General features: G+C 38.8%; 1 protein-coding gene across 2 annotated transcripts in view; it reads right to left on the bottom strand.

Annotated features, from left to right (window-relative positions):
- The window catches only part of ITGA8 (integrin subunit alpha 8), a 189090-nt gene that overhangs the window by 55129 nt on the left and 118214 nt on the right, over positions 1 to 15747 (bottom strand). Inside the window, exons 22-24 of one of the 2 annotated variants that reach the window (XM_086334202.1) lie at positions 13282 to 13361; positions 9402 to 9482; positions 6598 to 7068 (exon numbers count right to left, since the gene is read on the bottom strand). In XM_086334202.1, coding sequence (XP_086190328.1) covers positions 7056 to 7068; positions 9402 to 9482; positions 13282 to 13361 — 174 coding nt within the window. In that variant the 3' untranslated portion in view covers positions 6598 to 7055. Of the gene's footprint in view, positions 1 to 6597; positions 7069 to 9401; positions 9483 to 13281; positions 13362 to 15747 lie in introns of those variants that run through there. The other variant, XM_086334201.1, reaches the window with a different exon arrangement.

Genomic DNA, 15747 nt, shown 5'->3' with positions numbered 1-15747 from the left:
CTGAATATTCATTGGGAGGACTGATGCTAAAGCTGAAGCTCCAGTACTTTGGCCACATGATGTGAAGAGCTGACTCACTGGAAAAAACCCTGATGCTGGGAAAGTTTGAAGGAAAAAGAAGAAGGGAGTGGCAGAGGATGAGATGGTTAGATAGCATCACGGACTCAATGGACATGAATCTGAGCAAACTTCAGGAGATGTTGGAGGACAGAGGAGCCTGGCGAGCTACATACAGTTCGTAGGGTCACAAAGAGTCAGTAACTTAGCAACTGAACAATAGCAAATATATATTGCAATATATGTGTTTTTCATATTTTCCATCATAGCTTATTGCAAGATATTAAACATAATCTCCTGTGCTATACACTAGGACCTTGTTGTTTATCAAGGACATGATTTAACTACTCTTCGTGAGCTTAATACTGTGCATGTTGCTCTTATAGCCAAATTTACTTCTCTATAGTTGTATGCCAAATTAATCCTTTGTACCAACAAATGACATGTAAACCTGCTTAAAGACAATGTTGACATCTGGCTTTGAAACAAATGGGACAATTCTCAATACATTTTTTTTTCCATTTGAAGAAATAAATCCATTTGAGTTTATTCTTCAAATTATAAAAATGACAGTAAAATTTTAAAAAAGAATTTAATAATTAAAATACATTGGAATAAACACCATTGGCCAAAAATAAAACTAGATTTTCCTAAAGACTGAACATGGAAGATTTTCAACACATTAGCTGTTTGCTCCTTGAAAAATTAAACACTGGAACAAATATTATTGCCAAGTATTTGGAGGAAAGAGCTTTACTTAGAAAAATGGTTTCAAAAAACTTTAACACTATCTCAGAAAACAAACTGTGGTCAATTGTTGGATATTAATCTAGCAATGAAAATAACTGCATACACAGGAGAAACTGAATTTTAATTACCTGTTTTGATCATTGCTAAAGCAAATAGAAAGTTTAATTCCTTTGTAAATTAGAAACACTGGTATCATAAATGATGGCAGAAATATAATTAAAAATATTAATCTCTTTAAATGGATATGTGAGAATAAAAAAGTGAAGTCACTCAGTCATGTCTGACTCTTTGTGACTCCTTGGACAGTAGTCTACCAGGCTCCTCTGTCCATAGGATTTTCCAGGCAAGAGCAGTGGAGTGGGTTGCCATTTCCTTCTCCAGGGGGTCTTCCTGACCCAGGGATTGAACCTGGGTCTTCCATGTTGCAGGCAGACACTTTATCATCTGAGCTACCAGGGAGTTAAATTAAGCACTTAGCTTACTTGGACTAAAATACATTTTGGAATTAAGAAACAGTTTCAATTTATTTTGGGTTAGCAAAACAAAGATAAGCTAAGCTTAAAGAGATAAAATTTCATATACACTAGCTGTAAATTTTAAAAAGATATAAAAATAAGACAGTAAAAACAATGCTTGTGTTTTTTGTCTCTGTTTTTTTTATATAGTGTTTATCTCATCAGGAGATGGACAGCAGAATTAAATTAGACATGCACAAAAATGAAACATCTAGATTAGTTCCAAATATCTCTAAATCAAACAAGTCACTTCCCATGAGTCACCTCATGAGTTAAAAAAGAAATTACAAAGAAAACTGAGAAACATTTTGAGCTGATTTATAATGAACACCCAACATATCAAAATTTTGGTACGCTGCTAAAATAGTTTTAGAGGAAAATTTATAGCACTAAATGCTTATGTAAGAAAAACTTGAAGAAAGTCTTTAATTTTACATAGAGGAACTAGAAAAAGAAGAGAAAATCCAACTTAAAATGAACAGAAGGAAAAAAAATAATGACAAAAGAAGAAACCAATGGAATAGAAAACAAAAACAAAAGCAAAATAAATGAATAAAAAGGAAAGAAAAATCAATGAAACAAAAAAAAAAACTAGTTCTTTGAAAAGATCGCCAAACACTAGTGAGATTGATAAGAGAAAAATATAGGGAATAGAGGTTACAAATTGCCAATATTAGAAATAATGAAGGGACACTATTAGAGGTCCTACATACACTTAAAGGACAATGAGAGAAAATTATGTCAAAATGTATAACAACTTAGATGACAAATTCCTTGAATTACTACCAAAATGTACTAAAGTAGAAATAGATAATATGAATAGTCTTATATCTAAGGATGAAATGGAATTGTTAAAAAAAACCTTCCTACAAAAACAAATCCCCTCCTAAAAAAAAAAAAACACCCAAGCCCAAAACTCCAGTCTCAGATGATTTCACTGGTGAATCTTACTATATATTTAAGTTAGAAATAATACCAAGTCTACACACAGTCTTTCAGAAAAAAGAAAAGATGGGTGAATACTTCCATCTCATTTTAAGGAGCTAGCATCCTCCTAACACCAAAATCAGAACAAAAATTGGGTGAAAAGAAAACAACAGATCAATATTTCCCATGAACATGTATGCAAAAGTCACTATCAAAATTTTAGCAAGTTAAATCCCACAGTGTATAAAAAAGATAATCATCATGCTTAAGTGTGCTTCTTGCTCAGAGTGCAGTTTTGGTTTAAAATTCAGAAACAAAAATTAACCAAGTCACCACTTTACTGGGCAAAAAGGGAGAAATCATTTAACTTATCCTGCTTCTGCAGACAAAAATAATAGAAGCCCTGTGTTTGGTAGTTCCCCAGACTTCCTCTTCATAGGCACAGAAAACACATTTGACAAAACTGAATACACATTCATGTCAGAAACTGTTAAGACAACTAGGAAGAAGGGAACATTCTCAACCTAATAAAGGCATCTATAAAAACTCTGCAGCTAACATCAGACCTAATGGTAAAAGACTGAATATTTTCTCCTTAAGATCAAATCAGGGTTTCTCAACAAGGCACAGTTTTACATTTTACTTTTACCTCTTCTACTCAGTTTTGCACTGGCAGTCTCTACTGGCAGTAAGAGAAGAAAAAGAAATAAAAGGCATAACTACATAGCAAACTAAAGAACCTCTTGAAGGTGAAAGAGGAGAGTGAAAAGGCTGGCTTAAAACTCAACATTCAAAAAATGAAGATCATGGCACCTGGTCCTATCACTTCATGACAAATAGATGGGGAAACAATGGAAAAACAATGGAAACAGTGTCAGACTTTATTTTCTCGGGCTCCAAAATCACTGTGGATGGTGACAGCAGCCAAGAAATTAAAAGATGCTTGCTCCTTGGAAGAAAAGCTATGATAAACCTAGACAGTGTATTAAAAAGCAGAGACAAGAGATATCAGTTTGCTGACAAAGGTCCATATAGTCAAAGCTATGGTTTTTCCAGTGGTCATGTATGGATGTGAGACTTGGACCATAAAGAAGGATGAGGGCCAAAGAATTGATGCTTTTGAACTGTGGTGTTAGAGAAGACTCTTGAGAGTCCCTTGGACTGCAAGGAGGTCAAACCAGTCAATCCTAAAGGAAATCATTCCTGAATATTCATTGAAGGGACTGATACTGAAGCTGAAGCTCCAATACTTTGGCCACCTGATGTGAAGAGCTGATTAATTGGAAAAGACCCTGATGCTGGGAAAGGAGTAGGAGGGAAAGGAGCCATCCTGATTGAAGGAAGGCGGAGAAGTGGATGACAGAGGATGAGATGGTTGGATGGCATTACCAACTCAATGGACATGACTTTGAGCAAGCTCTGGGAGATGGTGAAGGAAAGGGAAGCCTGGCATGCTGCCATCCGTGGGGGTGCAAAGAGTCAGACACAACTGAAAGACTGCACTGAACGGAACACAGCAAATGGTTTAACCTTGCCACAAAGAGGTCTGGTCTTTGCCCTCAACTTCTGAGAGATAAGCTCTCAAAATTTTATGCCTGAGAGAAGGAATATCTTTGCTTTTGGCAGGAGCATGGGGTGCGGGGAGGTCACACTGGATATTCTAAACACATAATTTTCAGAGTTGCTCACATCAGGAAGACCGGCTCGATCACATCACGATGGGAGGCTCAGTCATCCTGGAGACTGAGATCAATTAAGTGTGCATAACCAATTAATATAGTGTGTATAATCCACACTACACTACCATGTACAAAATAGAAAACTAAGGAGAATCTACTATGTAACACAGGGAACTCAATCTATTCAGTGCTCTGCTGCTGCTGCTGCTGCTGCTAAGTCACTTCAGTCGTGTCTGACTCTGTGCGACCCCATAGATGGCAGCCCATCAGGCTCCGCCATCCCTGGGATTCTCCAGGCAAGAACACTGGAGTGGATTGCCATTCCCTTCTCCAATGCATGGAAGTGAGAAGGGAAAGTGAAGTCACTCAGTCGTGTCTGACTCTTTGCGACCCCATGGACTGCAGCCTTCCAGGCTCCTCTGTCCATGGGATTTTCCAGGCAAGAGTATTGGAGTGGGGTGCCATTGCCTTCTCCAATTCAGTGATCTACGATGACCTAAATGGGAAGGAAATTCCAAAAGGAGGAAATAAATGTATATGTATGGCCGATTCACTTTGCTTCACAGCAGAAACTGACACAACAGTGCAAAGCAATTATACTACAAATAAATAAATAAAAATTTTACCAAAAAATTTAAGTGGTCAGTCAGTCAGTCAACCATGCCTATCTTATGGAGCACCGTCCTCCAAACAACCCACAACTGAACACTGAGGCCTGAGTGAGTTTCTCTGGTTACAGCGTACTGTTACATATCAATACCAGGAAAGTGACCCATCCTGCCTCTGCAGACGAGAATAATAGAAGCCCTGTGTTTGGTACTTCCCCAGACTTCAACTATGCACTTTTGGCCCCTGGCTGATTGTAATCTGTATCTTCTCCCTGTGATAAACTGTTCCCATGAGTATAATAGCTGTCAGAGTTTGGGGTGTTCTTCTAAATGAATTATTGAACCTGTGGGTGGATGGGAACCAACCAAATCTGCAGTTCATGTCAGAGGCAAGGGTGATCTCTGCTTTCTAATTTTGTATCTGGTTAAACTTTTGAACATACAGATTAGAAAGGAAGAAATAAAACTGTCTTTATTCACAAATCATATGACAATTCTGTATAAAATCCTAGGGAATCGTCAAACAAAACGCTTCTAAATGGTTTAGTGAGTGAGTTCACCAAGATCTCAGAATACACTACTGCATTTCAAGACATGTTGTCTATGTATACACATGGCTCCATGAGACAGAATAGGAGGTACAGACAGAGACTGTCAGATGGACAACAGATTGTTTAACAAAGAAAGTGAAAGTCACTCAGTAACGTCTGACTCTGCGATCCTATGGACTGTAGCCAGCCAGGCTCCTCTGTCAATGGGATTCTCCAGGCCAGAATATTGGAGTGGGTAGCCGTTACCTTCTCCAGGGGATCTTCCCAACCCAGGGATCAAACCCAGATCTTCCACATTGCAGGCACATTCTTTACTGTCTGAGTCACCAGAGAAGTCCAAGAATACTGGAGTGGGTAGCCTAGTCCTTCTCCAGCGGATCTTCCTGACCAAGGAATTGAAACGGGGTCTCCTGCAATGCAGGCAGATTCTTTACCAGCTGAGCTACCAGGGAAGCTTTTGTTCAACAAAGGTGCCAAGTAATTCAATGGGGGAAAGGATAGTCTTGAACAAATGGCACAACAAGTGGATATTTGCATGCAAAAGTGAACCTTAGCCCTAACCTCACTCCAGATATAAAAAGTAGCTTAGAAGGAATCATAGACCAAAATGTATAAAACTATGAAACTTATAGAAGAAAACACAGGAGAAAATCTTGTGACTTTGGATAAAGCAAAGATTTACATAGGACACAAAGACCAAAAACTGTAAAATGTTTAAAAGTTGGATTTCATCAGAATGTAAAATGTTTGCTCTTTGAACATCACTGTTAAGAAAGGGACAAGCCAGACCATGAACTGGGAGAGAATATTTGTAGGACACTGCTCTGATAAGTGATTTTGTATCCGTAATGTGTAAGGACCTTTTACAACTTTACAGTAGGAGAGAAAGCTCAGTAATAAATGGGTAAATGGGTGAAAATTGTAAAAGACACTTTACAAAAAAAGGGGGATATGGATGGCAAGTAACCAGTGAAAAGATGCTCAGTATCATTAGTCATAAGAAAATATTAATTAAAGCCTCAGTGAGATACTTGCATTGACACACCAAAATGGCTAAAAACAAATAAACCAATCTCAAGCACACTCTGGCAACCATACAGACCAGCTGGAACTTCTGTGCTTTGCTGGTGGAAATGCAAAATAGAAATGGTACAGCCACTTTGAAAAACAGTTCAGCAGTTTCTATAAAGTTAAACACACACTTGCCATATGAGTCAGTACCACCATTTGTGAAAACAAGTGCCCCAAGACCCATATGTGAATGCCTATAGCAGACTTAGTATTAATAGCCCCAAACAGGAAACAGCCCAAATGTTCACCAACTGGTGAATGGATGAACGATGTATAGGAAGTCCAGATAGTGGAATACCTCTCAGAAAAAGAACTGCAGAACACTGATTTTCTTAAAAAAAAAAAAAAATATATATATATATATATATAGATACATGTAAGAACATGGAATTTTTTTTCAAATGCATTATGCTAAGTGAAAGAAGTCAGTCTCAAAAGGTTACATTCTATATGAGTATATTTATATGACTTTCTAGAAATAGAGTCACAGAAAATAGATTAAGGTTGCCAGAGCCTGGGAGTGGGGGAAGGATTGCCTAAAAAGTACATGAAGAAACTATTTCGGGTTTTGGAACTGTTTTATAGTGAATGCTCTTGTGGTGCCATAACTCTTCAAACTGCTGCTCCTGCTAAGTCGCTTCAGTCGTGTCCGACTCTGTGCGACTCCATAGACGGCAGCCCACCAGGCTCCCCCGTCCCTGGGATTCTCCAGGCAAGAACACTGGAGTGGGTTGCCATTTCCATCTCCAATGCATGAAGGTGAAAAGAGAAAGTGAAGTCGTTCAGTCATGTCCGACTCTTAGCGACCCCATGGACTGCAGCCTACCAGGCTCCTCCACCCATGGGATTTTCCAGGCACGAATTCTGGAGTGGGGTGCCATTGCCTTCTCCGACTCTTCAAACTAGATACCTAAAAAAGGGTGAATTTTACTTTATATAATGTATATTTCAGTAAACTCGACTTAAAAAATATCGCAAACCCCAGAGACTGTAAAAAGACATTTGCAGTATGTGTAACTAATAAAGAAATAGTGTCTCATCTCTAGAATATGAAAGAACACCTATGAACTAATAAAAAGTCAAGTCTCTTAATAGAAATAGGTGTAAAAGAATGAACAGAAATTTCCTGATAGGAAGAATAAAAGTTAACAAACATTAAAAAGCAAGCAAACATAAAAAAGCTGCTTAATCTCATTTAGAAATCAAGGAATAGCCAATGAAACCTTCAGTTGAATACTATTTCCTATCCGTCAGATTGGCTCAAAATGTAAAACTAAGTCATTCTGAAAGCTAGTTAATGAGGAGCAATGGAAATGTCAATCCACTTCTTTCAGGGCTGTAATCTGGTAGAACTACTTTGGAAAACAATTTGGTATTCTCAGTAAAGTTAAATAGTATATACTCTCTGATCCTGAAATTCCACCTCTAAGCATATACCTTTCTGACATTCTGCCATGAGTGTACTTGAAGATACATATAATAGTAGATAACTAATGAAAACCTACTATACAGCATGGGGGGAAAAAAAGAAGGTTCAGTCTGTTTGTAGGGAATATTTTAAGTTAACCTTAAAATGCATTCCAACATACAATAGGTGCAGACAAATACTTTTTGATTCCACTTACAAAAGGTACCTGGAGTAGTCAAATTCATAGAGTTGCAGGGTGCATTGATGGATGCCAGGGGCCAGGATTGGGAGGGATGAGGTGTGGGGATGAGGAATGGGGATTTACTGTTTAATGGGGACAGAGTTTCAGCTTAGGAAAGTGAAAATTTTAGGAGATGGATGATGGTGAGAGTTGTACAACAATGTGAATGTACTTAGTGTCCCTGAGCTGTACAGTTAAATATGGTTAAAATAGTATGTTTTATATTCTGTGATTTTTTCCACAAAAAAATTAAAAACATTTGTAAAAAGCAAAAATACAACCCCCAAAGTAGAATAAATACACGTTAAATTATAGCTTTATAATAGCTTTATAATGCTATATTCTTCTGCAATTAAAATGAATGAACTAGAGGCACATGCATTAAAGTGAGCAAATGTCACAAACATTCACTTGCATGAAAAGAAATCACAGATGCACACACAAAATTTGTGCAGACAAGGTTCAAAAACTTCTCTCTCATAGGCTGTAGATCACCATTATTTTAAAAACATGTAGCTGGACATAAGCTGCCTGTATTTACACTCCAGCTGCTCACTTCCTAGCTGGGTAACCTTCAACTCCCTACACCAAAATGTCCTCACTTGCACAGTGAGTGTACTAGTACATATTAAGAGATGCTAGCATGCTAGGGTAGCGTGTGAAAGGATCCACAAATGAAGGCATTTTTATCATTCCCTAACCCACTAGGCAGAACCTCAGTGGTGCCAGGATGGCATACAGGAACCCCCACCCCTACCCTGCTGCCATTGAGCACCTGGGGCAGAAGAAAAGAGGGCACAACGACAGTGGCTTTGAGTGCAGAAATCTACAGTTGGCGTCATGGAGGAGTGTGAACTCCTAGGTCTCAGGACCTATGAAAAAGGAAGGGGAACTGAGATTTCTGGAGCCCCAGGGACAGTTCAGCCTAAAATACCAGTTGACATTTGTAGCTAAGTCCTTGATGGTTCTGATAAAACAAGAATTAGAATAAAATCAATCAAGTCCACACTTGGTACAAGATAAGAACTACATGTAGTCCATTTCCGATTTCTTTTCCCCCCAGGCACAGATTTCCCAGATGGTATTTATTCCAAGCCTTTTGCTTGACCACTTTCTTCCTGTCTCTCAACTGATTGCTTATTGGCAACTTCTTCAAAGAGTGGGGCAGGGGGAAAAAAGACACAAAGGGTGGAGCCCATCAACCCTCACATCTAAGACTTAGCCATTTCTTAAACTCAAGATGTGATATGGTGAGGCTGAATTTTCATATTGCCAAAATAACTACTGGAGAAGTGAGACTTTCAGGCAATCACGTTGCCTATTTTATTTGGCTTCTTATCACTAGCTTTTATAGTTTGAATACTGAACTATCAGTTTGTGGGGTACGGGGGTAAAGTTATCTCAGGGTTGACTCCACTTTCCAATGGAAAGCTACTGATGGGTTGAAAAGAATGAAACTTTATAACCAAAGGGAATCGTCATCTCTAATACATTAGGAAAATTCCATATTGTTTTTACTAGTATTTTATCATAACTCATATACAGAAAGCTATTATTAAAATATAATTACTATAATATCTTGTTTATTACTTACCCTCTTATTTCTACTTGAGCTACAGCAGTGATGTTGATTTGCAGGCTCACAAAATTGCTGTCTGGGTTGTCCTTGTTGGAACTAAAACAGTGACAAATGATTTAAATATATTTTCTCAGACGTGTTAACTACACGATCATAAAAAACCTTTTATATATCGAAGGAGCACCATGCTTTACCAATATGATCATTTGGAAAACAAAGGCATATCCATTCTACAAAATCATAACCATTTGTAAATGGAAACACTAAGATCCTCTATGATCAAAAGTAATAACTTTAGAAAGTCATAACTTTCGAAGATGAGACACCTTATCTGAAAACGTAACAGATTTCTAGAGAAGCCAACACTTCTTCCTTTCAACAACTAAGCCCAAAAGGCAGTGAGCTGAGTTCATTGTCCAGCTTCTACAAGGAACACATTCCTTAACTTCTCTGTGTACCAAGTTCATTGCCCATCAAATGGGAAAGGACAGCACAGTCAACTCCTGATTTTCCAAGCTAATGAAAGGGGACCTGGCATGAATAAGCCAAGAGCAGCACAGAATGGGAAAAGCATTTCTATTTGGCTCTGGAATACATCATACCATACATTGTTTTGGCAGCAAATTTATCTTCCTTATGGTTTATTTTTTTGTGTAATATTAAAATAAGTGAACTTTACTGCACACTCACTGGCTACCTAAGATGAGAGGTGAGGAGTGAATTAGAAGCATGGCCAATGGTGTGAAGAAGCAAAACCCAAGGAAGCTGGGCAGTTAGGAGACAAAATAGATGTTCACCAAGTACATCAAGACACTCAAGATAGAAGATCCATGTTTAATAATAGTTCTTTGAACAGTGGCAAAGTTATTTTTAAGTTTTCTGTTTCTTTCTCTCAAGCAAATATAAATAGATATAAAATTTAACTTAAAAAATGCATGTATTAAGCAACCGTTGCTGTAAAGAAACTACGTGGTCTCTTAAAAGGCTGGGCCAGTAGGTGGGCTTCTGATGCAGCCGCCATTTGCGTTCATTGTCTTCCTGGGCTGTCATTGAAGTCACCCTAATACCCCAAAAGCTCATGCAGCTCTTAGCAAACAGCAAACCAGGATGTGACACCATTGCTAGCAGGTCATGTTTACATTCAGGTCTCATTAAGAAGAGAAAGCGTCCCCGTTTTTCATCATCAAATCTCATGCAGATGCAATGAACAAGCTCTCATACTGATGATGGTAATGGGGCATGTCCTGACTAGCTTTTGAAGCTTTCCAAATGTGGGAGCTGAAAAAGATATGATAAAGTCTACTTTCAAAGCAGGAGGAGACAGGATTGTTCCCACAACGCTTTTGAAAAGTCCTGTTCGATTGTATACACTGATAAGGCAACTTAAATGGCAAACACACATAAAAGATATAAACAGGCAAATGTCAGGCTCATTTCCTGCAAATGGGTATCACTGCTAAGCTTGTGACAGGCTAGAGGGACTTGTTCACCAAAGTTTGAACCCCAATTTCCAGGCCACTTTATTATTATCACATCTGGGGAGGATCAACCAACTAAAAAGTTTTTTGTGTTTTTTTTTTTTAAAGTCAGGATTCTGACTTACCACTAAGAAGTCATTAAGTAATTCCACTTGTTACAGACTTTGCGGTTCCAAGTGCATAACAGGGAACGCTGCTGTTTGGAAGGTTAAATCTGATTGTTTCACATTTTAACTCAGACCTTGTTTCTAGTTTCTAGGCCACTACTGCTTTACAACAGTAGAAATTAGAATTATGAAAAAAAAGTTTCATTTAAGTTATCCTATAATTCTATTGTATTTTGCTTCCAAGTAGTTTAAATGAAAACAGTTTTCATGGCAGCATCCTAAAAATACAAATAGATGACAAGTATTAAATTTTCTTGGGACAGGAGTCTAATACGAGGCTTACAGAGGCTGTTTTGAAAAGTTGCAATAGCAGTGGTGGGATCAGAGGCTGGACCTGGATGGCTGATTTAAATCATCCTCCACACACATGCCTGCTGGCACCAGTGGTGGCGTCAGCAACCAGCAGGGTCAGCAAATCTCCTGGTAAGAAAGACGCCAGGCCAGATATATAACTTAGCGGCATCTTTCACCTCTTTCCTGGAAGGAATGAACCCTCCCTCACTAACACCGCTGCTCCACTCAAACAAGCAATTCATCACTGGCCTGGATGTTCAACTATTTATACCTTCGGTGCTAGCTCTCAAGGAATGATGAATTTCCTCTCCATGGCTATAGCCTATGTCAGGAACCAAGGATAAACATGTCTTTCACTTATTACTCTGATGCTATTTTCTTCTTCCTTCTTGTTTCCTATTTCTATTTTCTAACATTCCCTCTATGCATTCTGTCGGCAAAACAATACAATGTTCATTTCACCATTACCAGGATCAGCTTCAAGGATGGTCATAAAGATCTGTTTGCCTGTGGGAATCACAAACTGAGAGCTGCTCTAAACAGGGAGGAAGATGTTTACATGTCACACAGAGCTGGGGCATGGAGAGACCAGTTAATGCAAACATTTGGTGACACAAAATATTTAAAGTTTATTAATTTACACAGCCCTCTTCTCTTTGGGGTTCTATTTGTGGAAAGAGGTATTAAATGTGGGTACCCCTGGTCAATATGGTCAAAAGCTTGAGTTCAGACTTCAGAGCACTTGGTTTAATTTATTTTTGGTTTAAGCTGAATACAAACCATCCATTAAACACTTATTTATGTTGTTGGAGTCCGCCAGCAAAGCATGCAGATAAATGCTCCCTACTCACATACTAGTGTATTTAAGTATTAAAAGTATTCTCAAATACTTTTATTTCTATAACATATGATTTTGGAATTTGATGGCTACTAAAAGCTTTTGCCTCTCTAGTTATTTCTGCATTTTCAGAATAATGTTAAAATAATCATGAGTTTCTATAGCATATAAGGATGGAATATAATCATGGACTGTTCTTTTAGATGAAGAGGGATGTTTAAAATGTGACCATTTCTATTTTCCATCAAATTCGGCACTTCCTCACTGAATTCATCATTTAAAAATATATTTATTTATTTGGCTGCAATGGGTTTTAGTTGCAGCACTCAGAATCGTCCATTTTAGTTGCATCATGTGGGATCTAGTTCCCTGACCAGGGACTGAACCTGGGCCCCCCTGCACTGGGAGCGAGGAATTTTAGCCACTGGACCACCAGGGAAATCCCTGGATTCATTATTTGAATGGTTATCTATAGGACGGCTTGGGGGAAGGCATTAACAGTATTTATTATTCAGTGCTCTTTGTTCCTTGATTGAACTACTAGTTACATCCATTCTATTATTCGAAACTACAATCAAGAGTGAGAAGCAAACATCAGGAATTTGCTTTGCATATTTATACCAGATTTTAAATGCTGTGATTTTTATAAGTTAGGAATCTTTTTCTGGAGTGATACAAAGCTTCATGCTACTGTAGGATCAGTGTCACAGACAATGATGGTGAGAAACATATTATTGTCTGGAGTGATGGTGGTCCTTCCTTATGCAGTTCTTTACCCTTTCCTTTTTCCCCCTGAAAACTTAGACATATAAACAGGCGGTTTCCCAAATAAGAATATTTAGAACCACCTGAACCTTTTGAAAAATATACATCTATGTAGATACAAAGAAGTGATTTTACTGTCACTCCACAGCCTGCAGAATGGATCTCTTCTTCAAAAGCAAAAAAAATAAAAAGGAAAGAAAGAAAGAACTGGAATAACAGAAACAAAGGAAAATGGCCTGTGAACATCTGGGTTCTAATTTTAGAAGACCTGTTAAGGTGAAGGAGCATTCATTTCACCATGGATCTCATTAATACTGAACACTGACAATAATTTATGCATATAAAGGTCTCACCTTCTGATTTGAAGATCGAAGTTAATACTCATGTTTGTTTTCTCAAGACGTGGAACTGTAAATCGGAGGCCCAGAGAAGACTAAAAAAAATCACAAGACATTAAGTTTATTACATGAAGAAAGTGAAAGAAAGTGAAGTCGCTCAGTTGTGTCCGACTCTTTGCAACCCCATGGACTGTAGCCTACCAGGCTCCTCTGTCCATGGGATTTTCCAGGCAATAGTACTGGAGTGGATTGCCATTTCCTTCTCCAGGGGATCTTCCCAAACCAGGGATTGAACCCGGGTCTCCCGTATTGTAGGCAGACACTTGACCGTCTGAGCCACCAGGGAAGATTTATTACATGAAAGGAACGTTATATACAGCTTAAGAATCTTTTTATGTCATCCCTGCAAATCCCCATCCTAGACTGCTGTTGCTTCTACCCTGGGGTAGCTGAGACTTCAGGGCCCAGGCCATGCAGGGCTGTGCTGTGCTTAGTCGCTCTGTCATGTCCAACTCATTGTGACCCCAGGGACTGTAGTCTGCCAGGCTCCTCTGTCTATGGGATTCTCTGGGCAAGAATACTGGAGTGGGTTGCCATGCCCTCCTCCAGGGGATCTTCCCAACCCAGGGATCAAACCAAGGTCTCCCACATTGCAGGCAGATTCTTTACCATCTGAGCCACAGAGGAAGTCCAAGAATACTGGAGCAGGTAGCCTATCCCTTCTCCAGGGGATCTTCCCCACCCAGGAATTGAACTGGGATCTCCTGCATTGCAGGCAGATTCTTTACCAGCTGAGCTGCCAGGGAAGGCCCTCCAGGGCATGGAAGTGCCTATATATTGTCCCTTTTTCCATTTAGCCTCTTATCTCTCTTTTCCTGCCACCTTCTTTATGTGCTAAATTAAAACAACCTAAATATATGAGAAGAGATTGATTTAGAATACTGTGGTGATTCCGTCTGATGGAAATTCATGTCATCATTGAACGTATAACTGTGAAGCCTATGCAATGTAGAAAATGCTTCTAATGTAATGATGATCAATAAAGAAAAAAAGTTACAAACTTGTGTGTATCATGTGTTTCAGCTACAGTTTTAAAAGGCTGCCAGTGGAAAAATTAATGTATGGGAGTGAAGATGTCTTGTTAGAAAATACCAGGATAATATGTTACAGTTAAAGTTGTAAGTGTATGGATTATATTTTCCACCTTTCTTTTCCAAAGCTTTAAAACTGTCCTTATTATTTTTACAGTTTGAAAACAGATTTTTAAAAACCTGAAGAAAAATGAATCCAATGATAATATAAAAAGGAAGTAAAAAATAAAAGCTAAGACATATATTACTTACTCTCCCATGAACTTCTGAGTGCAAGTCGAAGTCTGTAAGCCTTACATGCAAAGTCTCACAAAGTCACAGCAACCACACTACAAAATAGGTGCCTTGATTGTTGACATTTTACTGTCCATAGCCATCCGAGGATTCAGGAGATTAAGTGTCTTGTTCCAGGTGTAGAGCAAATGAACTCTAAAGTTGGAACTGAAATTGCTACAAGCCAACTCAAGAACCTGAAACTCACAGCCACTACACTGTGAGAATCAAACCAGCAATAAAAACTCATGTTGTTATGAACCAGTAATAATATGAGCTAGTAAATCATCATTTTTTATCACAAATTATCATGATTTCATTAGCCTGTGCTGAATGACCTGCAAGTCAGGTATGCCCTGGTGTGTTAGTCACTCAGTCATGTCCAACTCTTTGCAACCCCATGGACCATAGCCCACCAGGCTCCTCTGTCCATGGGATTCTGAAGGTAAAAATACTGCAGTGGGTTGCCATTCCCTTCTCCAGGGGATCTTCCTGACCCAGGGATCACACCTGGGTCTCCTGCCTTGCAGGCAGATTCTTTACCCTCTGAGCCACCAGGGAAGCCCTAACTGCCCTGGTGGCTTTACATCACATCACTGATTACTCCAAATATTCCTACAATAGGGATTCACCCACTTCAATTTGACTTGCCCAAGGGATCATTGTTTGTCACTGAAGAAACTGGGACTTAAACCCAGGTGTCCCTAATTATTAAACCTATGGATCCTTATGCCCCAACCAGGATGAATTCCTTTAAAATTCCAGATGTGCAATTTTCTATCAGACCTCTAGGACTTTGCACATATTCTTCTCTCTTCTTTAGAAACTTTTAAAGTCTTTGCCTGTGCCTCCTACTTGGAGAACTACTAATGCTTCGAAGTTCAGGACACAAGATCCCCCTGCAGCACATCCTCCAATCTTCCAGGCCAAGTCAGGCAGAAACATTCTCTTTATTCTTTGTCTCCTTCTTTGGTACTTTCCCAGGACTCAACCTATGGTATTGAAAATTTTTAAGTTTCTTTTTAAAAATTATTTACTGCTTCACTGTGGCATGAGGGATCGTTTGTTGAGGCATGCGGACTCTTAGCTGTGGCATGTAGAATCTAGCTCCCTGACC

Source organism: Bos grunniens, chromosome 13 (genome assembly GCF_055505025.1).
Source record: "Bos grunniens cultivar Pamir isolate PY7600 chromosome 13, Bosgru_T2T1.0, whole genome shotgun sequence".
NCBI lineage: Eukaryota > Metazoa > Chordata > Mammalia > Artiodactyla > Bovidae > Bos > Bos grunniens.
Note: the sequence above shows the minus strand (reverse complement) of the source record. Positions and strands in the feature narration are given on the sequence as shown.